At 40.0% G+C, this 25811-nt stretch overlaps 1 protein-coding gene across 1 annotated transcript in view; it reads right to left on the bottom strand.

The window, feature by feature from the left end:
* hook1 (hook microtubule-tethering protein 1) overlaps positions 1–25811 on the bottom strand; it is a 71835-nt gene that overhangs the window by 39576 nt on the left and 6448 nt on the right. Inside the window, exons 2-6 of the mRNA XM_048601978.1 lie at positions 13721–13806; positions 11390–11462; positions 8530–8580; positions 6248–6380; positions 4361–4428 (exon numbers count right to left, since the gene is read on the bottom strand). Of these exons, the coding sequence (XP_048457935.1) occupies positions 4361–4428; positions 6248–6380; positions 8530–8580; positions 11390–11462; positions 13721–13806 (411 nt within the window). The remainder of the gene's footprint in view (positions 1–4360; positions 4429–6247; positions 6381–8529; positions 8581–11389; positions 11463–13720; positions 13807–25811) is intronic.

The following is a 25811-nucleotide window of genomic DNA, read 5'->3' as shown; positions in this document are numbered from 1 at the left end:
ATCATCCACTTGGCACTTCAGGCTGAAGATTGCTACAAATGCTTCTGCCTTGACCAGGTTGACACTTCATTTTTAGGTATGCCCTCTTGCACTCTCCATTGATCCTGGAAAATCTCCTGCTGATTACCCTGTACCATCCTCCCTTGACTGATGAATCAGGACTCCATGTTGAACAACACTTGGAAGAAGCACTGAGGGTGGCTGGACAAAATGTACTGTGGGTGGGGGATTTCAATGTCCACCACCAAGAGTGGCTCAGCAGCAACACTACTGATTGAGCTGATTGGGTCCTAAAGGACATTGTGCTAGACTAGGTCTGCAACAGGTGGTAAGGGAACCAACAAGAAGGAAAAATGTACTTGACCTCAGCTTCACCAGTCTGCCGGGTGCGGATATATATGTCCGTGACATTGTCAGTAAGGGTGACCACCTCATAGTCCTTGAGTAAATGAAGTGCTGCCTTCACATTGAGAATACCCTCTATCATGTTGTGTGGTATTATCACTACATTAAATGAATCTGATTTCGAACAGATCTAATAAGTCAAGACTGGACATCAATGAGGCACTGCGCGCCATCAACAGCAGAATTGTACTCTAGCACAAATATGCAACCTCTGATACCTGGTATATCCCTCACTCAACCATTACCATCATGCCAGGGAATCAATCCTGATTTAATGGAGAGTGTAAGCAGACATGCTAGGAGCAGCACCAGGCACCTAAAATTGAGGGGTCAACCTGCTCAAGCTACCAAATAGGACTACATGCATACCAAGCAGCAAGTGATAGATACAGCTAAGCAATCCCACAACCAATGGATCAGATCCAAGCTTTGCAGTCCTGCCACATCCAGTCGTGGATGGTGATGGACAATCAAACAACTCAATGGAGGAGGCGGCTGCACAAATATCCACTTCCTCAATGATGGAAGAGACAAACACATCAGCACAAAAGATAAGGCAGAAGCATTCACAGCAATCTTCAGCCAGAAGTGCCAATGATCCATCTCGGCCTCCTCCAATGGTTCCCAGCATCACAGATGCCAGTCTTCAGCCAATTTGATTCACTCCAAGTGATATCAAGAATCAGTTGGAGGGACTGGATACTGCAAAGGTCATAGGAGCGTTCAACATTCCGGGAATAGTAATGAAGACTTGTACTCCAGAACTTGCCGCTCCCCTAGCCAAGCTGTTGCAGTACAGTTACAACTCTGGCACCTACCCAACAATGTGGAAAACTGCTCAGGTAAATCCTGTATACAAAAAGCAGGATAAATCCAACCCAGCTAGCCAATTACTGCCCTATCAGTCCACTTTCAATCATCAGTGAAGTGAGGAAAGGTGTTCAGCAACAGTGCAACAGCACCTGCTCAACAATAACTGGCTAAGTGATGCCTAGTTTGGGGTCCACGAGGGCCACTCAGCTCCTGATCTCATCACCATCTTGGTTCAAACACAAACAAAAGAGCTGAATTTCAGAGTTGAGATGAGAGCGACATTCCTTGACATCAAGACCACATTCGACCAAGTGTGACGTCAAGGAGCCCTTGTAAATCTGGAATCAATGGGTATTGGGGGCAAACTCTCCACTAGTTAAAGTCATGCATCGAACATCAGAAGTTAGTTATTGGAAGTCAGTGATCTCAACTCCAGGGCATCTCTGCAGGAGTTCCTCAGGGTAGTGGCCTCAGCTCAACCACCTTCAGCAGATTCAATGACCATCCCTCCATCACAATGTCAGAAGTGAAGATGTTCACCAATGACTGCACAACATGCAACACCATTTGCAATTCCTCAGTTACTGAAGCAGTCCACGTTCAAATGCAACAAGATCTGGACAATTCATCGATTCATTGGCAGCCCCTCGCAGACAAGGATGACTCTCTTCCACCCTCAGAGGGAGTCTGTAGGTGGCTGTACAGATCAATGTAGCTACCACAGGCTCTGTTACACTTGGGGCAGAAGTGGTTGTAGGAAGGGCTGGGTGGGGTGTTGGTCTGGCTATGTATTGCCTTTGCTGTTTCCACCTAGCTTCCACATTTTCCCGACGGCAAGTCTTGAGGTCATCAATGCATTTCCAGATACTCCTGCTCTTGGGCCAGTGGTTTCCAGGTGTCTGTGAGAATGCTGCACTTTGCTAGTGAGGCCTTGAGAGTGTCTCTAAAGCACCTACTCTGTCCACCTGGGGCTGGCCTGCCATTTCGAAGCAGGGCGTAGAGCACCTGCTTAGGGGGTCTCGTGCTGGTCATGCAGACGATGTGCCCAGCCCAACGTAGCTGATCAGGGTGGTCAGTGCCTCAATGCTGGGGATGTTGGCCCGGTCAAAGGTGCTGGTGTTGATGCATCTTTCTTCGCAGCAGATACACAGGATCTTGAGCAGGCAGCATTGGTGGTTCTACTGCAGCTCCTTGAGGTGTCTGCTGTACACAGTCCATGTCCCAGAGCCATATAGGAGAGCAGGTACCACCACAGCTCTGTAAACCATGATCTTGATGTCGGATCTGATGTTGTTATCCTGAAACACACTTTTCCTCAGACGGCCGAAGGCTGCATAGCACACTGGAGTCGATGCTGGATCTCTTCATCAATAGCTGCTTTGATCGACAGGACACTCCAGGACAATATTCAGGCTTGGACTGACAACTGGCAAGTAACATTCGCACCACACAATTCCAGGCAAAAACTATATCCAACAACAGATAAGTAACTACCACCCCATGACATTCAATAGTGTTACCATCATTGAATCCCCTAGTATCAACATCCTGGGGCTTATCATTGGCCAGAAATTAAACTGGGCTCACCACATAAATGCAGTAGCTACAAGATCAGATCTGAGGCTAGAAATACAGTTCAGGTAACTCACCACCTGACTCTCCAAAGCCTGCCCACCTTCTACAAGGTACAAGTCAGGAATATAATGGAATACTGCCCACTTGCCCGAAAGGGTGCAGCTCTAACACCACTCAAGAAACTTGACACCATCCAGGACAAAGCAGCCTGCTTGATTGGCACCAGATCCACAAGCATCCACTCCCTCCACCACCAATGCTCAGTAGCAGCAGTGTGTATGAAGATACACAGCAGAAATTCACCAAAGATCCCGAGACAATACCTTTCAAACCCCCGACCACCTGCAAGTTCCCTCACTGTCTTAACTTGGAAATAAATTGCCGTTCCTTCATTGTCACGGGGTCAAAATCCTGAAGTTCCTTCTCTAAAGACATTGTGTCAACCTACAGCACGTGGATTGCAGCAGTTCAAAAAGGCAGTTCACCATCACCTTCTCAAGAGCAGTTAGGAATGGACAGTAAATGTTGGCCAGCCAGCCATGTCCCACAAGTGAATAATTGGAAATTGACCACCCAACCCACTTTATTTTCAATAAGGCAGAAATTGAAGACAATTTATTACTTTATTATCCTACTATTTATTACTAAAATAGCTTACTAAAAATGTATTAGCCACAATACCTATGAGTTTTTTTTTAAAATTTAATGTGTACATTATACTGTTAAAATCCAGTTTAAAAGTCTGTATCTGTACCTATTAAGGAATACTTTAAACTGAAGATTAAATTTAGTTTCTCTTTTTAGGTTGCATGATATATTATTGACCTATTGTTTCAAATGTGTTGTAGAACAAGCCAGTTTTAAGTTTTTAAAAAGAAACTGTATGCTTAAGCTAGCACTCACTTTGGTGACTTTTTATGTGAGTCCTAAAAATAATTAATCTCCAGAGGTTTACAAGCTACATTATTCATATTACACCTCACCAAATGTCAAAACTAACGCCTAATATTTCACTGGCAGATCTACACTTCAAATTTACTTGTTTGTTTACATTTTGTGGTGTAAGGCTGAAGACAGTTGGAAACCTCTTCTAGAATTTTAATTTTGTATGCTCTTTCATTTCTTAATTACTAGATTAAATGCTCACCAAAATATTACTTTGAATGTTTTGGTAAGGGATATTTCCATACCATTTTTAAAATTAACATTTGTGCACTGTACATTACAAACAGCCGTGCATTTTTTCCATCATTATTCCTTCCTAGGGTGTGGGCATCACTTGACAAAGACAGCATTTATTGCTCACTCCTAGTTGCCCTGGAAACTGAGTAACTTCTGAATCAGTTTTTTTTTGCAGCAGTTAACAGTCAACCACATTAGTCTGGCACAGAGTCAGATATATGTCACCGGAGGCAAGAGCTGCATAGTTGATTTCTGAAGGATTTCAGTGAATCACATGGATTTTGCCAGTCTATCTTTGTCCTCCTTAGCGGAGAATGTCTATTGTTTTTAATAGAAAAATTGTCTTTACTGGAATTGAGATACATTTAGATTTGTGGTGCCTTACTTCTTGAATGGCGGTCATAACATTGTGCTGCACAGACTCTTCTAGTGTCATGATATTTTGAATGTGCTCTGTAACACAAAAGAATAAACACTTTTTGTTATCAAACTCAAAAGTTTGTGTGTTTTTTTTAATTCCTCTCAGGCATCAGCATTTTGTAACTAATATGCTGTGTTTGGATTATACATTATGCAAAACAATTATAAACTGTTTCAACAGTTTAGTAAATGCTGTAAAAATGAGGAACATAGAACATAGAACACAGAACATTACAGCGCAGTACAGGCCCTTCAGCCCTCGATGTTGCGCCGACCTGTGAAACCAATCTGAAGCCCATCTAACCTAAACTATTCCATTATCATCCATATGTTTATCCAATGACCATTTAAATGCCCTTAAAGTTGGCGAGTCTACTATTTTTGCAGGCAGGGCATTCCACGCCCTTACTACTCTCTGAGTAAAGAACACACCTCTGACATCTGTCCCATATCTATCACCCCTCAATTTAAAGCTATGTCCCCTCGTGCTAGCCATCACCATCTAAGGAAAAAGGCTCCCACTGTTCACCCTATCTAATCCTCTGATCATCTTGTACGTCTCTATCAAGTCACCTCTTAACCTTCTTCTCTCTAACGAAAACAGCCTCAAGACCCTCAGCCTTTCCTCATAAGACCTTCCCTCCATACCAGGCAACATCCTGGTAAATCTCCTCTGCACCCTTTCCAATGCTTCCACATCCTTCCTATAATGCGGTGACCAGAACTGTACGCAATACTCCAAGTGCGGCCGCACCAGAGTTTTGTACAGCTGCAACATGACCTCATGGCTCCGAAACTCAATCCCAGATTCAATTTCCAGCCTTTGATGAATTAGTTATCACCTGGTGAAACAAAAGGACTATTTAAGACCTGTAGGGCTAGGGAGTGATGAGGGGTTCGGGTGGGTTGGTCGCAGGGGAAAAAAATCCAATAACAACTGTAGGAAATGTGCATGTCTGTACGGACACTGCAAAAATAACAGAATTGAGTTCATCCATGATGCTGCCAGCCTAGGCCTTCCAAAATTCTCTGTCTAGGCTTGCACATAAAGATATGCTTGAAGTACAAGAGGGCTGGCTACATCCGTAATTCCTGACTCCAGCATGAATCAGTACCTTCAGAAAAGGAGGGGAAAAAAAGGGTTGCGATAAAGCAAAGCAATTTGTCATTTTGTTTTAGGACATCTACAAAGAAATGTACAAGGTTAAATAGAATATATTTCACAGAAACAAACGATCAGTACATGTCAGCATTTATTCTCCATTCAAGTCTTCTCTGATATTTTGTCAACTGAATCCATCATTAGAATAGAATAGAATCCCTACAGTGTGGAAACAGGCCCTTCGGCCCAACAAGTCCACACCGATACTCAGAGCATCCCACCCAGACCCATCCCTATAACCCACCTAATCTATACATCCCTGAACACTACGGGCAATTTAGCATGACCAATCCACCTAACCCGTATATCTTTGGACTGTGGGAGGAAACCTACGCAGACACAGGAAGAATAGGCAAACTCCACACAGACAGTCGCCCAAGGGTGGAATCAAACCCGGGTCCCTGGTGCTGTGAGGCAACAGTGCTAACCACTGAGCCACCGTGCCGCTCTAATCATTGTGACCCTTCTCTATCAAATGCTTGTCTAGCTTCCTCTAAAATGCAAAAATACCATTTGCTTCAACCACTAATCACTCAAGTACTACATTTTCAACACTTATTGGGTAAATATGTTTTTTTCTGCAAAATTCTCAGGACGTGAAGTATATTTAGCCTTTCCTTGAAATTTAATACTCTGAATTTTGACACTCTGAGTAAAGTCATAGGTCATTGAGAGAGGTTATGTACATACCCTGCTTCCTCTCACAGTTCACTGCACATCCCAAAATCAGTTGGAGCAATCTACCTATTTCCACAATATCAACATGCTCCACGATCAGATTCAAATTTGGGTGAAGGGAGTCAGCGATTTGTTGGCCGAGCACCTGTAAATAGTTGTCAATTACTAAAAGTATATTTGATACATAAGACATTTGTTGACCAACTAAGAAAACTGCAAAGGCAGAAGTAATTATATACTGGACACCATCATCAAAATGACAGATTTACCTCTGTTGGCTTCAAGTGTAAACATAACCATCAATCTAGAATTAAGTTTGCCCAGATCATGAAGGCCCATTATGCTACATTAGCTGATTTCAGAGCTAGACTGTGTTAAACATGACTTAATTAGTTTAATGTTATGATCCCAGCTGATGTTATTACTGAACAAGTCAGATCCGAGCCTGAAATTTTACTTGAATAGATCATATTTTGTTTTGTTTAAAACATTTAACTTTAATTTACTGACATTGTCTTTCATCAAAATACAAGTACGCGATGCTGCAGATCTAATTTCAACAATACAATAGAAATTTATTACACAAAAGAAAAAATGGTAAATAGAATAAATCAAGTTATTTGAAAAATTTCAAAGTGCACAGTAAAACTACAACTCATCTTTTTCCAACACCATCACATTACGGTGCTCAAATACCAGAGATATTACCCTTCTCTATCACATCTAAAACTGGGAATTGAAAGGAACAATTAAGATCTTGATAGCCTTTTCCTTGATTAGTCACACAACTGAGTTTAGTCTTTCTTAGCTTCAAATAACCCCTTCCAGATTCTGAGCCAAATAATTCTGGTCTTGAACTTTCAAACCAAGACCCTTATACCAAAGTAACCTATTTCCTAACAATTCTAAACTATCGCTTATCTTCAGGAAAAAAACTGCTCTATATATCTAACTTCCACCAAGACCTCTGCAAAATGAGCACAAAAGCTTTCCAAGCCAATGGATTGTTCCACTAAGCAAAATTTTAAAAAAAAAGTTTGATGTTTCAATACTGAAAGCAAGTTCATGCATATCAATGCTTACTCTATCCATTCGCAAAATGCTGCCAATGTAAACAAATTCCTATTTTCAACCCAGGGACTTCCTCTTTCATGGCTTAAAAATAATCATGGCTCCATAAATACTGACAAGTTAATCATTAAACCCCCCTCCCCCAATACAAAGAGACCAATCCACATGTCACTAGTTCAAAATCATAACTCTTAAACAAATGACACTAATACATATAAATAAATATAGATATAGATATAATATATATAATATACCTTACATTACATTACACTAACGAAGGATGATTGACAACAAATGATATTTTTTTCTTTATTTCATTCACAGGATGTGGCTGTTACCAGCAAGGCTAGTATTTATTTTCCTTCCCTAATTGTCCACGAGAAGTTGATGAGGTACCTTCTTGAATACAATGAAATGACTTGAGACTATTTCAATGCTAAGGCACTCAAGGGTCACCACACAGATGCTGGGCTGAGTGAGGACAGCAGATTTTCTTCCTTAAAAGGCATTAGTAAACATGATGATGGATTATATGTTAATCAGTTGGTATCACAGTCACTATTAAGGATAAAGTCAGAAATCAGACAACACCAGGTTATAGTCCAATAGGTTCATTTGAAATCACAAGCTTTCAGAGTGTAGCCCCTTCATTAGGTAAACTTATATACCTCAACTGATGTTGTGGAATTTGAATATGCATAACCAGATCATTAATTCAGGCTTTTAAAAGTTTAATCTAGAAATTTAACCACTATGCTATTGTATCCTCATCATTTATTTATGGGAATTTGGAGGTTAGGATTAGGCTCAGATGTAATGCCTTTTACAGTTGAACAAACTACCACATCATTACTTAGGTTTTCATTTGAAGATTGTAAACATCCAGGTTTTAATGTCTAAATTTGGTGGTTTCTCATAAGGTAGCAGTAGAATGCTACAAGTACTTCATTCAGACTTGGAATATCTGAAGCAGCAAGTAAACCAATTTGATGTTGGATGGAATACTGGTTTAGTTGGTCATCTTTGGGTTGATCAGTTTAGGGTGAGCAACTAACGTACCAAAAGTGCTCCATACACATTCATTAAATTCATTGGAAAAGATCAAACTGGTTAGAAAATTAAAGCTCTTAATTGCAAAAGGATTTAAACTATAAACATGATTATTCTGCAAATTTATTCAGCAGATCATGAAGCAGTGACACAGTACTAACATATAACATTACCTCATGATAGTAATCGAGAACTATCTGGAGAATCTTCTTCAAGTTATTCATCTATGCAGAATAAGGTGAACAAAGAGGTTTTTAGTTCCATATGCATGATCAATTTATGTATTTCTAAACTCTGCTGTCAGGAGATGGCATACAAGAAATACTACGATTCTGTGTCATGACAGACGAAAGCTACGCATCAGTCTAATTAATGATAAAAACATGAGATCATTACAGCTGCCAATATCATACACTTATTGTAATTACTTAATTGGCTGGTTCTGGAATTGTATTAGAATGTGCACATATGCTACCTATAAAAGCAACCAAATATCTGTTCTTTTCAATCATTCACTATTCTACATCTTCTGTTAGTCTTAAGAAATGAAAGGTGCACAGTACCTTCCAGCAACATTTCAATATTGGGTAAATAATCCTAGGAGTCAAGGTAAGGCAAAAGAAACAATCACAATTTGGTGGAAGACACCAGGAGAATACAAGAACTTCACAATAGTAAAGGGGCAGAGGTTAAGTGTAGTGGCCATCACTAAGGAGAAGGTGCTGGGGAAGCTGAGAGGTCTGAGCGGGGGATAAATCACCCAGTTTGGATGTACCACACCATACGGTTCTGAAGGGGATAGCATGGTGGTGGCATTGGTGGTATCCGTTCAGGAATCACTGGAGTCAGGGAGGGTCACACATGACTGGAAAATGGCTAACGTGACACCCCCATTTAAGAAAGGAGGGCAGCAGAAGATGGGAAATTATAGACTGGTAAGCCTGACCTTGGTTGTTGCTAAGATTTTAAGAGTCCATTATTAAGGATGAGATTGCAGAGTACTTCAAAGTGAAATAATCAGCACGACTTCATGGAGGGGAGGTCATACCTGACAAATGTGTTAGAATTCTTTGAGGAGGTAACAAGCAAGTTAGACAAAGGAGAGCGAAGTGATGTGATCTACTTGGATTTCCAGAAGGCCTTTGACATGGTGCTTAAAAGTAGGCTGCTAACCAACGTAACAGCCCATGGTGTTAGGGGCAAGGTACTGGCACAGATAGAGAATTGGCTGACTGGCAGAAGGCAGAGAGTAGGGATAAAAGGGCCTTTTTCAGGATGGCAGTTGGTGACTAGTGGAGTTCCACAGGGTCCAGTGTTGGGACCACAACTATTCACATTATACATTAACAACCTGGACGAAGGAACTGAGGGCATTGCTGCTACATTTGCAGATGACACAAAGATAGGCGGAGGCACAGGTAGTGTTAAGGGGAGAAGCTGCAAAAGGACTAGGACAGGCTAGGAGAGTGGGCAAAGAAGTGGTAGATGGAATACAGGAAAATATGAGGTTATGCACTTTGATAGGAAGGATAGAGGCATAGGCCATTTTCCAAATGGGAAAAAGCTTTGAAAATCTGTAGCACAAATGAATTTAGGAGTCCTAGTTCAGGATTAACATGCAGGTTCAGTTGGCAATCAAAAAGGCAAATGGAACGTTAGCATGAATTTCAAGAGGGCTAGAAAACAAGAGCATGAAATACTGCTGAGATATTCTCGTCAGACTGCATTTGGAAAATTGTGATCAATTTTGGGCTCCATATCTAAGCAAAGATGTGCTGCATTGGAGGGCATCCAGAGGAGGTTTATGAGAATCATCCTGGGGATGAAGGGCTTGTCAACATGAGGAGCAGTTGAGGACTCTGGTTGATTTGGAGAAAAACATAGGCGACCTAATAAATAAATTTATGGATGACACAAAGAACAGGGAGCTGCAGATAGTGAGAAGGATTGCCAGAGGATACAGTAGGATGTAGATGGTATAGAGACTTGGGCAGAGAAATGGCAGATGGGGTTTAATCTGGACAAATGCGAGGCAATTCATTTTGGAAGATCTAATGCAGGAGGGAAGGATACAGCAAATAGTAGAACACTTACTAGCATTAACATAGAGAGATCTAGGTGTACAGGTCCACAGTTCCCTGAAAGTGGCAACACAAGTGGATAAGGTGGTCAAGAAGGCATATGGCATGCTTGTCGTCATTGCTCAGGGCACAGGGCAAATCATGTTGCAACTGTGTAGAACTTTAGGCCGGACACATTTGGAATATTGTGTACAGTTCCGGTTGCCACACCACCAAAATAACGTGAGGCTTTGGAGAGGGTACCGAACCAGGATGTTGCCTGGTTTGGAGGGTATTAGCTATGGAGAGAGATTGGACAAACGTTATTTATTTTTACTTGAACATCGAAGGATGAGGGGCAACCCGAAAAAAGTTGACAAAATTATGAGAGGCACAGATAGAATGGATAGTCTGAGTCTTTTTCCCAGGATAGAAATGTCAATTAGTAGGGGACATAGGTTTAAGGTAAATGGAGTCAAGTTTAAAGGAGTTGGTAAATAGAGGATGGCAAGTGCCCAAAGCAGAAGTGCCTGAGGAGGCAGATAAAATAGCAACATTTAAGAGGCATCTTGACAGATATGCGAATAGGTAGGGAACATGGGGAGATGGACCAGTCAGAGGCAAAATATTCAAGTTTAGAATGGCATCATGTGTCGGTGCAGTCTTGGCGGGCCGAAGGGTCTATTCCTTTACTGTACTGTTCTTTGTACCCAATGGAGTACAGAAGGATCAGGGGGGTGGGATGGGCGGGAGTCTCATTGAAACTTACTGAATTCCCAAATTTATAACAAAATTGCACAATATATTTCACTTCTGAATCAACAGAAAACAGGTATAAAAGACAAGAACTGACATTTCAAAAGCCTTAGTTGAAATGAATCAGAGATAACTAAAAAAAACACTTGAAATATTCCACCATTGGTGGGAGTTTCTGATGATGAAAGCATCAGTTTAATTACTTTTCATTTTGTACCTTCAATCTTGAGTTTTCACCCACATCATCTCTAATGCGACTCAGCCACAATTCATTAAACCAAGATGGGTCTCTGCAAAGGTTGCAACAACAAAACAAACTGGTTAAACCCATGCCATTTGGCCATTTGGCCATTTACTTGGAGAGACTAGATGTTATGTTTATGGTTCACTTGAACCATAAATAAAACATGAGGTAGACAGAGGGTAAACTTGAAAAGGGATTACTTTATTACATATCCTCTCAGCTCCACAGCTGGTTTTAGACTGCCCCTCTGGCTCCAGGCTCCAGGTCACCTGACCCACTCTCTTAAAGGGGCAACACACTCTCAATTACAAACATAACACAACTTTCCCTATTCAGCACTTTTCTTCCTCTTACCTTTCCTTAGCTTTCATAAGAGAACAAGCAATAGATACAGTAGAACCCACCAGCATGCAGTGCTACATCAGCATTGGAAAAGTGGAATGAATTAAGGACAGATCAAGCAATCCTCAACTATTCATGAGGTGCAGAGAGCTATTAGCAGCAGCAAAATTGTATATACAAGCTCAACGCAGCCACCCTTAAAAGGAATTGATAGTGCCGGAAGATTGAAGAGAGGCAAACGTCATTCCTTTGTTCAAAAAAAGGGAATAAGGATAACCCCAGAAATTACAGGTCAGTTAGTCTTACGTCATTGGTGGGCAAATTATTGGAAAGGGCTCCGAGAGATAGGATTTATGATCACTTGGATAGTCAGCATGGATTTGTGAGGGGTAGATCATGCCTCACAAACCTTACTGAATTTTTTGAAGAGGTGACCAAACACGCAGATGAAGGTAGAGCAGTGGATGTGGTTTACATGGATGTAAGTAAGGCGTTTGATAAGGATTCCCATGGTAGGCTCATGCATAAGTTAAGGAGGCATGGGATAGAGGGAAGTGTGGCAGATTGGATTCAGAATTGGCTGACCCTTAGAAGACAAAGGGTAGTAGTGGACGAAAAATATTCAACATGGTGCTCAGTTACGAGTGGTGTACCACAAGGATCTGTTCTGGGTCCTCTTCTATTTGTGATTTTTGTAAATGATTTGGATGAAGGAGTGGAAGGGTGGATTAGTAAGTTCGCGGACGATACGAAGGTGGGTCGAGTTGTGGATAGTGCGGAGGGCTGTTCTAGGTTACAAAGGGACATAGATAGGATGCAGAGCTGGGCTGAGAAGTGGCAGATGGCGTTAAACCCTGAAAAGTGTGAGGTGATTAATTTTGGAAGGAAAAACTTGAAAGCAGAATACAGGGTTAACGGAAAGATTCTTGGCAGTGTGGAGGAACAGAGGGATCTTGGGGTTCATGTCCATAGTTCCCTGAAAGCTGCCACCCAGGTGGATAGAGTTGTTAAGAAGGCATATGGTGTGTTAGCTTTCATTAATAGAAGGACTGAGTTCAAGGGCCATGAAGTTATGCTCCAGCTATACAAAAGCCTGGTTTGGCCACATCTGGAGTACTGTGTCCTGTTCTGGTTGCCTCATTACAGGAAAGATGTGGAAGCATTGGAAAAGGTGCAGAGGAGATTTACTAGAATGTTGCCTGGAATGGAGCGAAGGTCTTACGAGCAAAGGTTGAGAGAGCTAGGGCTTTTCTCTTTAGAACAACGAAGGATGAGAGGTGACTTGATAGAGGTGTACAAGATGATCAGAGGTTTAGATAGAATAGACAGCCAGAGACTTTTTCCTAGGGTGGAGGTAGCTATTACAAGGGGACATAGTTTTAAAGTGAGTGGAGGTAGATATAAGGGAGACGTCAGAGGTAGGTTCTTTTCTCAGAGAGTGGTCAGGGCGTGGAATGCACTGCCAGAGCGGATAGTGGAGTCGGCCTCATTAGGGGCATTTAAGTGGCTATTAGATAGGCATATGGATGATAGTATAAGGTAGGGGTGGAGGTTAGATAGACCTTAGGATTAGGGTAAAAGTTCAGCACAACATCGTGGGCCGAAATGCCTGTTCTGTGCTGTACTGTTCTATGTTCTAGATCACTGCCAAAAAGATAATGGCACATTAAAACTGTCAACTTCAGCTGGCAACGTCATGCTTCTCTTCAGATTGCCACTCCTCCTCTGAACACAACAGTTGTTCCCCAACCCAAACGACTTAAGTCATTGGCTGGCTCACTCCCTCCTGCAAATAGTAAGCTGCGTCTGGGGCTGCAACTGGTACCCATAGCTGATTGTTTATTCATCATGAGGCCAGTGTATCAATTTGCATTAGGTACTTGCACAACACTGGTATCAATTCCTGATTTGGTAGGAAACCAATTTCTGTTACTTGGGAAATGTAAAAGTTCAGATACTTACATTTGGTGCAATACTTGTGCTATTGCAGCTCCACTAATCAAATCGTAAGCATTTTGACATGCTGAGGACACATCAAATGTCTGTAACTATGAAGGAAACGCTTAAATTACACAAAGCAATTTGTAAACTTTGTAGTCTAAGTTATATTAACATACTCAACCCACTTACGTATTTTCCATGGACCAGTAGAGTTGGCTGCCACAATATAATGTATAATTTAAACAGTAATTTCTGTTTTAGAATTTTCCATTACATCAGAAAGGTATAGTTGATTCTTATAACAGAGTAAACAAGGGCAGCGTTTTGTTTCATATTTCATGATGGATTATGGGTTTCTTTCATAACAAAGCTACTACTGTGTTATTTTTCTTTACGACTTGAGATTTTATCACAATGAGTGTGTTAGATATCAGATTTTGCCATTAAATAGAACATATCAGACTTATACAACAGGTACCAAGGGAAGGTTTTCAACAACTATTACAGAGCTTTGAGATTATATTACAGAAATGACCTGCGCATTTTTTTTTAAAAACCATCTAAATCCTCCAATCGTGTTTATGCGTCTCTATGGAAATGCCCAGGCATTGATCATAAAATCTAAAAAAAAGCTAATTTCATATAGATAAAACATACTTTATATACATCATATCTCACAGTATAAACAGTCTTGCTACTAAAAATGTTAAGTGAATTAATATTTCCTTTTAACAAACTATAGAAAATCAGTACTCGAGCCAATATGCGTAATGTTGGGCAGTATTCTTGTCTAATATTCTCAGATCACCAACATTAATAATGCTTTACCCACAATACATAGTTCAATGTTAAATAGCTCAAAATGCTGGAAGGATTGAATCCATTGTACTGATAAGTCCTTTCCAAAAATTCAAATTGACACATCAGTCATGCAGTAATAATTCTAGTGCGCCCATATTTGACAGCTGTGTATATATGCCTTTGCATTTAAACACAAGGCAGAGTCCCATGGAAACTGATTCTTGAACCTCATTATTTTGGCTGGCAAAGTGAAGAACATAAAGATAAACATGTATTTATATAACATTATGCACAACGTTTGGTTGTCCCCAAGCACATCGCAGTCTGTAAAGTATTTTTAAAGGCATAATCACTGCTGTAATGAATGAAATACACAACAAGCTCCAGTAATGCAACAATAACAAGTAATCAGTCTTTATAACTAAAATGAAAATGGAAAATGCTGGAATGCTGTAGGTCTTATAGCATCTGCTGAGGGAAAAACACAGAGCTCTTTCTCTCCCCACAGATTCCACCTGTCTTTTGAGTGTTTCTATAATTTCTTATTTTCATTTCAAGGCTTTTGCTTTTTGCATCAATAGTACTGTTGCTACTGGAGAGCTTCCCCATGTCTAAATGACCAAAGAGAAGGTTTTCTACCTTCTGCGGCTGAAATGGGAGATTCCCACTTTTTTTCCAGCTTCTCTGGATAAATCCCACTACTTGCAGCCTTAATAAATTACTTCTGCTTTTTTTTTGGAAAAGGCTTTACTGAATAATTCTCATTGCCTGTGACTTGTATAACGATGCCCACTTTAATGAAGTTTTTTGTTCTGGCTCATTCCTGCTGCCTGCATTTCCACAGTCTTTCTGCAACAAATAATAGTCTGTTTCTTTCCCATGTTTAGCTGAACTCTTTACATTGGGATATAAATAAATACATCTTTCCTTTACAGTCATTTTAATAATGGATTTCCCACATTTATTGCAGCCTTAATAACGTGCCCTAAATTTCTTCTTCCTTTAGACATTATCTGCTTAGGCTTTGAATGTGCCCCTTTATCGCTTTAATTCTAGCTACTTGATGTACCCAGATCTGCAGCCTTCATTTGAAGTACTTTTGTGGCCATTGATTTTCCTTGTTATTGTCATACCTCATGTGCCTTCCCACTAAGGTGGCAACGGTTGGCTCAATCTGCAGGTACTTTTCGATATTTCTAGCTCATAATTCTGTACCATCTTTTGAATTTTTTTCCTTACCCACCATGTATTTTAAACTTTACTCACAATGACTCCAATGTCCATTCACTTTTCAGGTAAAACCCAACTCAGGACTACTCCTGCAGATCACTGGCACATGATACACTCTGCAAAAGCATTGGAGTGACTAATGTTCCAACTCTAGGGAATTCCTAACTTTCCTGCTAGGAGTGCATGACTTACAGGCCTGACATGCTTTTCCCATTGACTGTAGATTCTACTATTTGAATCTTGCCATTAGGGTTTCTTCTGAAGGTTTGTTGAATTTTCAGCTGTTCCTGCTGCTGACCATCTGCATGAACAGGATTCTTAAAGTTGTGTATTAAGAAAATTTCAAATCTCCACTGCTGCCAGCATATGGCATGAGGCACTAAAAGAAATTCATACTGCTGCTTACCACATTGTATGCACATTTTTCACTGCTGATAAAAGTCTAAGGTAGTAAAATGTTTTATCACATTATCACTCAAGGTAAGGACCTGAAAGGAGAGCATAGAGTTGTTGGGACATTTATTTAGGTTCACAATGAAGAAATTAAAAACATTAAGTTTTCCTTTGGTGCAAACTCTGGTAATTGTCCCATGAGTGGAGTTAGTTTACCTTGTAACATCATTCATCTTTCATTCTTAATCTTTACACTTTGGAAAATTCTTATATTTGGAATACAATTTCTGTTCCATAAATATTTCTTATAGACTTTTATCAGGTGTCACAATTTATTTTTAAAAACAGAAAAGAAACCATATTATTTGCCGGGTCACAATTCTATTTTCTATATCTATAATCTTTTAATAGAAATGTTATGATACTTTAAAGCTAAATGTTTATTTTACACATTTCATTGCTGCAGCATTAATGTTTACTTTAAGCTTGCAGGTGAAATATTGGCTCCTTCACAGTGTGAGAATTAGCCTTTTATTAGCTCACTTTCAATTAACTAGCTTAGGTTGCCAGCTCTTTTCTACAGAAAGATAGAAAGGTAAAGAATGGCCAAGACAGAAGTTGATTTTAAAATTAATTAGGCTTTTAAATGCCTGTAGCTTGATAGAAGGAGAAACATGGGCAAATGGTTAGGTCCAAAGGTATTACAAGTTACCTTCGCTACTTTATAGTTCAACTATGTTTCATCCACCAGCAACATTAATTACAATTCAATTAATAATCATGTTGCTTTAATACTTGGGGATAAATCTTCCGGTTAATGGATTGATACAGATGATGAATTAGCACCCTGACAATGTGAACCCATGTGGAATTACCCAGGAAATTTAAATTTTGGATGGGCAATTCCTCTACTTATCATGATTCTCCACAAATGTTTATGACTCTAAGTTGGAGTTGGAGACTTCGGACAGTTCTGTGACACCTATCCAGGAAAAGTTAACCCTAGTCTAACACGTGGGTAACGCCAAATCTGAAGCCCCTGTATCACTCCCAAACCTCAGAACTATTACCCAAGCGATGTAACCTTCTGACCCACTAACACGCTGTACCTATCAAATCTCCTATCCATTCATTCATCTATCCACTAATGTTACAACTGGCCCTTTAGACTTACCATGTAACAACTAGCGCCATAAAATAAAAGGAGAGGGTGACATGTGTTCCCTCAACTATACTCCACTTGGACAGAGCTCTCTGATGGACATTATGACGCACATTTCTGTGTAAGTTAAAGGAATGCTGAACAGAGTCGTGTTAGGAGAATTTTCCAATCCAGCAGTGATCTGACCATCAATACCACTGCTCAGAAGATCTGTCTTTTTCAAAAATGTTTTAGATAGTTTGCAGATTATTTTAACTTTTGAGACATTTTCCAAGGAATGTATTAACAAATAGTTTGAAAAGAAAGTCATATATGATTCCATTTAGGAGTTAAAGCTGAAAATATCAAGTCTAAGAAATGAACATAATTTAGCCTGATTCAGGATTCACTTAATTACTTTAGGACTATGGCTTTTTCAGTTCATTTATGATAGCCAGTTCCACAGTTTTTTGTTCAATAAGTAGATCAACACAAACACATAAACAGCTTTTTCCAATGAAATAGCAAATTTTGAATAGAGAATAAATCATTTGTTATTTCACTGAATAAGTCCCTTCAAAACTTTACTATTTTCTACCAACACAGTTGGCTAAACATACTAAAAACACATTGAAATGACAACTGTATCTTATAGAAAAGGTTTTAAATGCAAAGTGCACTTGATATAAAAGTAGAAAATGCCATAGTTAATTTTAAATTTTCTGGACCATCCATCAACTCGTTACTCCACTTCTATAAAAGAATCTGTACAAATTTATTTATATCACTGACATTAAACTAAGAACTGGAAAAAAATTCTTTATTCTTTAAAATGTGCAGAAATATCTGCACAAAATTCCCGTGATGGAACCACCATTTTGTCAGAACTTGTCACCACTGTGAATTCACAAATCATTTGGATTCATGCTACTTGTATTGCATTCATCGTGACAAGATAGTGAATGTATACAGTGGGTATAACGGTCTTCTATATTGGCATTGATAACTCTGAGAAACAGCAACTGCACTCTTAACTAACTGCATGATTTCATCGTTTGCAAAAATTAAAATTGCCTTGCGTGTAGAACATTGTGGGAAGTAAAGGAAGAAATTGCAGGGCCCCTTGCAGAAATATTTGCATCATCTATAACTACAGGTAAGGTGCCTGATGACTGGAGGGTGGCTAATGTTGTACCTTTATTTAAGAAGGGTCGTAAGGAGAAATTGGGGAACTATAAACCTATGAGTCTGACTTCAGTTGTGGGTAGGTTGTTGGAGCTGATTCTAAAAGATAGGATTTATTAGCATTTATAGAGCGAAAAATTGATGAGGGATAGTCAGCATGGTTTTGTGTGAGAAAATAGTTTCTCACAAAATTAATTGCATTTTTGAGGAAGTTACCAAAAAGGTCAATGAGGGCAGAGTAGTAGACGCTGTTTACTTGGACTTCAGTAAAGCTTATGACAAGGTTCCACATGGTTGACTAATTAGTAAAGTTAGGTCACATGGGATTCAGGTTGAGTTTGCCAATTGGATACATAATTGACTTAATGACAGGAGACAGAGAGTGGTGGTAGAAGGCTGCTTTTCAGTCTGGAGGCCTGTCATCAGTGGTGTTCCACAGGGATCAATTCGGGGTCCTCTTTTATTTGTCATTTATATAAATAATTTGGACGAGAATATAGAAGGCATGGTTAGTAAGTTTGCAGATGACACCAAAATTCATGGCACAGTAGAGTGGAGAAGGTTTTCTAAGATTACAAGGGATCTTGATCAAATGCGTCAATGAGCTAAAAAATGGCAGATGGAGTTCAATTTGGATAAATGCAAGGCATTGCATTTTGGTACAACAAAGAAGGGCAGGACTTATTACAATTAATGGTAGGGCCTTGAGTAATGTTGTAGAACAGACGGACTGGGGGTAGTTCTTTGAAATTTGCATCATATCTATACAGGATGATTAAAAAGGTGTTTAGCACAGTTGCCTTCATTGTTCAGTCCTTTGAGTGTAGGAGTTGGGAAATCATGTTGAGGTTGTACAGGGCATTGGCGAGGCCTCTTCTCGAGTACTGCATCCAGTTGCCCAGTTATAGGAAGGATATTATTAAGCTAGAGGGGGTTCAGAAGAAATTTACCAGAAATTTGCTGGTTATGGAAGGTTTGAATTATAAAGATAGGTTGGGACTTTTTTCACTGGAGCATAGAAGATTGAGAGGTGACCTTTATAAAATCATGAGGGGTAATGATAGGGTTAATGGTAGGTGTCCTTTCCCTAGGATGGGGGATTTCAAGACCAAGGGAGCACATTTTTAAGATGAGAGGAGAGAGATTTAAAAGTGACACAAGGGGCAAAGTTTATTTTTTTTTGTTACACAGGTGATTCACGTGTTGAATGAACTTCCTGAGGAAGTCATGGATGCGGGAATACAATGTTTAAAAGACGCTTAGGTAAATACATGAATAGGAAAAGGTTTGAAGAAACATTGGCCAGGAGCAGGCAAATGAGACTAGTTTAGTTTGGGATTATGTACGGCATGGACTGTTTGGACTGAAGGTTCTGTTTCCATGCTGTATGACTCTAAGACTCTATGTGGTTCATCTCAAAATGAAGCTCTTCTTACCGTAAACCATGATGTTAAAATACTCCTTCATTTCTCTTTCACATTGGCCCATACACATTGGCTTTATGTGAATTTCAGGATACGCCTCAAACAGGAGTAGGCCATCTGGCCCTTCAAGCCAGCTCCACCATTCATAGAATCATAGAATCATAGAATCCCTACAGTGTGGAAACAGGCCCTTCGGCCCAACAAGTCCACACCGACCCTCAGAGCATCCCACCCAGAACTATTCCCCTATAATCCATCTAATCTACACATCCCTGAACATTATGCGCAATTTAGCATGACCAATCCACCCACCCTGCACATGTTTGGACTGTGGGAGGAAACCGGAAATAAGATCATGCTGATCTTTTCGTGGCCTCAGCTCCACTTGCCCACATAACCCTTAATTCCTTTACTATTCAAAAAATTATCTTAACTTTAAAAACATTCAAAGAGGAAGCCTCAATTACTTCACTGGGCAAGGAATTCCACAGATTCACAACCCTTTGGGTGAAGAAGTTCTTCCTCAATTTAGTGCTAAATCTGGTCCGCCTAATTTTGAGGTTATGCCCTCTTGTTCTAGTTTCACCCACCAGTGGAAACATCTTCCCTGCTTCTATTTTATCTATTGCCTTCATAATTTTATATGTTTCTATAAGATCCCCCCTCATTCTTCTAAATTCCAATGAATATAATCCCAATCGACTCAATCTCTCCTCATAAGCCAACCCTCTCAAGTCCGGAATCAACCTAGTGAAGCTCCTCTGCAACCTCCAGTGCCTGTACATCCTTCCCCAAGTAAGGAGATGAAAACTACACACAGTACTTCAGGTGTGGCCTCACTAACACCCTATACAGCTGTAACATAACCTCCTTGCTTTTAAACTCAATCCCTCTAGCAATGAAGGACAAAATTCCATTTGCCTTCTTAATTATCTGTTGCACCAGCAAATCACCCTTCTGCAGTTCATGCACAAGGACACCCAAGTCCCTCTGCACAGCAGCATGCTGCAAATAATCATCCTTTTTACTGTTATTCCTATCAAAATGAATGACTTCACATTTATCAACATTGAATTCCATCTGCCAGACCTTTGCCCATTCACTTAAACTATCTATGTCCTAAGGTTTTGGAGTAGATTTGTAGCTCGGGTTGTGGGTGTTGAAGTTGGTTGGCCCACCGAGCTGGTTTGTTGTTCCGCAGACGTTTCGTTACCGTGCTTGGTAACATCCTCAGTGCAGCCTCGACCCCATATACATTCCACTACGGAGGAAACCCAGAAGTGAGGCAATCCATCGCAACAGATCCCAGAGTTTAAAAGCCAGGTGGGAAAACACACCGACGCTTCATCAGAGGCTGCACTGAGGATGTTACCAAGCACGGTAACGAAACGTTTGCAGAACAACAAACCAGCTCGGCAAGCCAACCAACCTCAATATCTATGCGCCGCTGCAAACTTTTAGAGTCCTCTGCACACTCTGCCCTACCACTCATTTTAGTGTCATCCGCAAACTCCATGAGTCCACAACTCCAAATCATCTATGTAAATTATAAACAATTGCTGTCCCAGCACTAATCCCTGAAGCACATCACTAGTTACTAATCACCCCAATCAGAAAAGTGCTGATTTATCCACACTCTTTGCTTCCTGTTAGTTAACCAATCCCCTATCCATGCCAATACATAGCCTGTAATGCCATGCACCTTTATCTTATGCAGCAGCCTTTTGTGACATAGATTGGCTTTCTTATGCACTATAACCTTAGATAGTTCCATGGAAGGTACCCAATACCATGTGTGCTATAGACTTCTGCAATCTTTCTCCATTTATAAAATATTCACTTCCATTCCATGTGCCAAAGTGCATAACCTCACATATTCTCACATCATATTCTGTTTGCTAAGTTTTTGCCCACTCATTCAACCTGTTTATATCCCTTTGCAGACACATTGTGTCATCCTCACCACTTGCCTTCCCACTTATTTTGTGTCATCCACAAACTTGGCTACAGTAAATTCACTCTCCTTATGTAAAACGCGAATATATATTATAAATAATTGTCAACCTAGCACTGATCCCTGTGGCACTCCACCAGTTACAGTTTGCAATCCCGAAAATGCTACCTTTATCCCAAGTCTCTGTCTTTTATTAGTTGGCCAAAACTCTGATCATTTTGAGTAGCCTAATGGGCAGTACTTTATCAAACACCTTCAAGAAATCCAGATATATTTTCACCCCAGCTTTCCTTTTATATCCTTTTTGTTATTTCTTCAAAGAATTCTAATGAATTCATCAGATATGATTTTACCTTCAGAAAGCTGTACTGATTCTGCTTGATTATTTTATGTGCAATACTGGTTATACCTATTTATCAAGAGATTAGAGAAGAATGTAACATGGTTAATACATTAATCATTGGTGGATTTCAATTTGCATATAGACTGAACACAAATGATGTACAGAATGGATTTCTGGAGTTTGTTAGGGATGGTTTCCTCAAGCAGTATGTTGAGGAACTGACTGGAGAACAGGTTATTTCAGATCTAGTACCTAGATCTGGGGCTAATTAATAATTTTGTAAATGAACTATTATAGATGAGTGGCTATGATGTGATTGAAGCTTACACTATGTTTGAAAGTGAGGTAATGTAATCTGAAACCAATTTGTTAAATTTGAATATAGGAAATTATGAAGACAAGTGGATCAAATTGGCTGAGGTGGACTGTGAAAAATATTGTAAAATACAAGTCTATATCTAGGTAATGGGTAATCTTTAAAGAATTGTTACACATTTATTTATAGCAACTATACATTTTTTAAAGACATAATGACCCTCAAAATGTCAAAGGAATTTAAGGAGTGTTTGAGATTAAAATTATAAGAAAAGGCCTATAAAGTTTCCCAAAATAGTAGCAGACATAAGGAGTGGGAGGATTTTTGAATACAGCAATGGAGAAATAAGAAAATGAGAATGGAATATAAATGTAAACTAGCAAACATAAGAATAGACTGTAAAATCTTTTATAGCTATGTGAAAAGGAAATGTTTAGCTAAGACAAATATGGGTCTATTAGAGGCAGAGTCAGGGGAGCATTTACAATGGGGAACAGAGAAATGGCAGAGAGGCTTAATTATTACTTCGTGTTTGCCTTCACTGAACAAAGTACAATAGTTTCCCAGGATTAGAGAACTAAGGGACAACAAAGAATGGGGAATAGAAGAAAATTAGTTTTAATAAGAAGGATGTTGGAAAATTTAATAGGACTGAAGGTTGATAAGTCAGCGATTTGCATGTGGAGATCAGATATAATATTTCCAAGTTTGTTGATAAAACAAAGCTAAATAGGATCTGTTTTGTGTGGAAGATGCAAAGGGGCTTCAAGAGGACTTGGAAGACATAGTGAGTGGACAAGAACATGTCAGATGAAATATAATGTGGAATAAAAAGTGTTATCCACTTTGTTAGGATGATCACATGTGCAGAGTATTTCTTAAATAGTAAGAGACTACAGTGATTTCTAAATACCACTGACCTAAAGGGCTATGGAAAATAAAACCTGAAAGAATTGCAGATGCTGGAAATCAGAAACAAAAACAAAAATTGCTGGAAAAGCTCAGCAGGTCTGGCAGCATCTGTGGAGAGAAATCAGAGTTAACGTTTCGGGTCCAGTGACCCTTCCTCAGAACTAATGGTAGCTAGGAAAATGTTGGTTTCTATCTAGAAGATAGGGTAGGAGGAGGGAGTAAGGGGTAAATGATGTGTGAAGATTGAGCCCAAGGAGACAGAAGAACAGTTGGACAGACAAAGGAGTGGATAGCAATCAGCCTGGGAGAATAAATAGCTACCAATGGGGACAATTACTGACTAACAATGGATTATGTGTAGAACCAGATGATGTGATTACAAATCCTTGTGTGTGGGGGTTGGGGTCAGGACATGGGAGAAGGTGCCTCAAGCCCTAAAAATGTTGAACTCGATATTGAATCCAGAAGAAGAGGTATGGAGATGGGTTGGGAAAAAGGCACTGAAGTAAATGAAGTAAATGCAGTAAATTTAAGTCCTAAAGTAAAACTCATATCTCATTTGCTACACTATGATGAAACTGGCATTTTCATTGTAAAACATCAGTAAATTAAATATAAGATAACAAGATGTAGAGCTGGATGAACACAGCAGACCAAGCAGCATCAGAGGAGCAGGAAAGCTGATGTTTCAGGTCTGGACTCTTTTTCAGAAATGAGGGAAGGGAAGGGGATTCTGAAATAAATAGAGAGAAAGGGGGAGGCGGATGGAAGATGGATAAAGGAGCAGATAGGTGGACAGGAGACGGACAGGTCAAGGAGGCGGAAGGGGGATGGGTCTGGGTGGGATGCTCTGAGGTTCGGCGTGGACTTGTTGGTCAGAAGGGCCTGTTTCCACACTGTAGGGATTCTATGATCTATATGCATTATTATGTCAGATGAAATATAATGTGGAATAAAAAGTGTTATCCACTTTGTTAGGATGATCATATGTGCAGAGTATTTCTTAAATAGTATGAGATTACAGTGATTTCTAAATACCATTGACTTAAAGGGCTATGGAAAATAAAACCTGAAAGAATTGCAGACGCTGGAAATCAGAAACAAAAACAAAAATTGCTGGAAAAGCTCAGCAGGTCTGGCAGCATCTGTGGAGAGAAATCAGAGTTAATGTTTCGGGTCCAGTGACCCTTCCTCAGAACTAATGGTAGCTAGGAAAATGTTGGTTTCTATGCAGAAGATAGGGTAGGAGGGGGGAGTAAGGGGTAAATGATGTGTGAAGATTGAGCCCAAAGAGACAGAAGAACAGTTGGACAGACAAAGAAGTGGATAGCAATCAGCCTGGGAGAATAAATAGCTACCAATGGGGACAATTACTGACTAACAATGGATTATGAATAGCAGCAGATGATGTGATTACAAATCCTTGTGTGTGGGGGTTGGGATAAGGACATGGGAGAAGGTGCCTCAAGCCCTAAAAATGTTGAACTCGATATTGAATCCAGAAGAAGAGGTATGGAGATGGGTTGGGAAAAAGGCACTGATGTACTGGCACTGGTGGGGGTGCAAAGGAGGTTCACTAGGTTGATTCCGGAGTTGAGGGGGTTGGCTTATGAGGAGAGACTGAGTAGATTGGGATTATATTCATTGGAATTCAGAAGATTGAGGGGGGATCTTATAGAAACAAATAAAATTATGAAGGGAATAGATAAGATAGAAGTAGAGAGGATGTTTCCACTGGCAGGTGAAGCTAGGACAAGAGGGCATAGCCTCAAGATTAGAGGGAGCAGATTTAAGACTGAATTGAGAAGGAACTTCTTCACCCAGAGGGTTGTTAATCTATGGAATTCCTTGCCCAGTGAAGTAGTTGACGCTACTTCAGTAAACGTTTTTAAAGATAAGGTAGATTTTTTTTGAACAATAAAGGAATTAAGGGATATGGTGAGAACGTGGGTAAGTGGATCTGAGTCCACGAAAAGATCAGCCATGGTCTTATTGAATGACGGAGCAGGCTCGAAGGGCCGGACGGCCTACTCCTGCTCCTAGCTCTTATGTTCTTATGTTCTAAATGATCAGCCAAGATCTTATTGAATGGTGGAGCAGGCTTGATGGGCTGAATGGCCTACACCTACTCCTTTATTCCTATCCTCAAAGTACTGACCTGAAGGACAAGCTATGTACATTGACTGGCCTCTAGTGTTCTTTATAAAAACCGAAAGAACTGCAGATGCTGTAAATGAGGAACAAAAACAAAGTTGCTGGAAAAGCTCAGCCAGTCTGGCAGCATCTGTGAAGGAGAAAACAGAGTTAACGTTTCGGGTCCGGTGACCCTTCCTCAGAACACTCTCGTGTTCTTTGACTGGTCATTCAGCATGAGACTTTTGCAAGACAATGGAGACTGTCATATCTAAAGTAA

Source organism: Rhincodon typus, chromosome 10 (assembly GCF_021869965.1).
Source record: "Rhincodon typus isolate 14 chromosome 10, sRhiTyp1.1, whole genome shotgun sequence".
Lineage (NCBI taxonomy): Eukaryota > Metazoa > Chordata > Chondrichthyes > Orectolobiformes > Rhincodontidae > Rhincodon > Rhincodon typus.
Note: the sequence above shows the minus strand (reverse complement) of the source record. Positions and strands in the feature narration are given on the sequence as shown.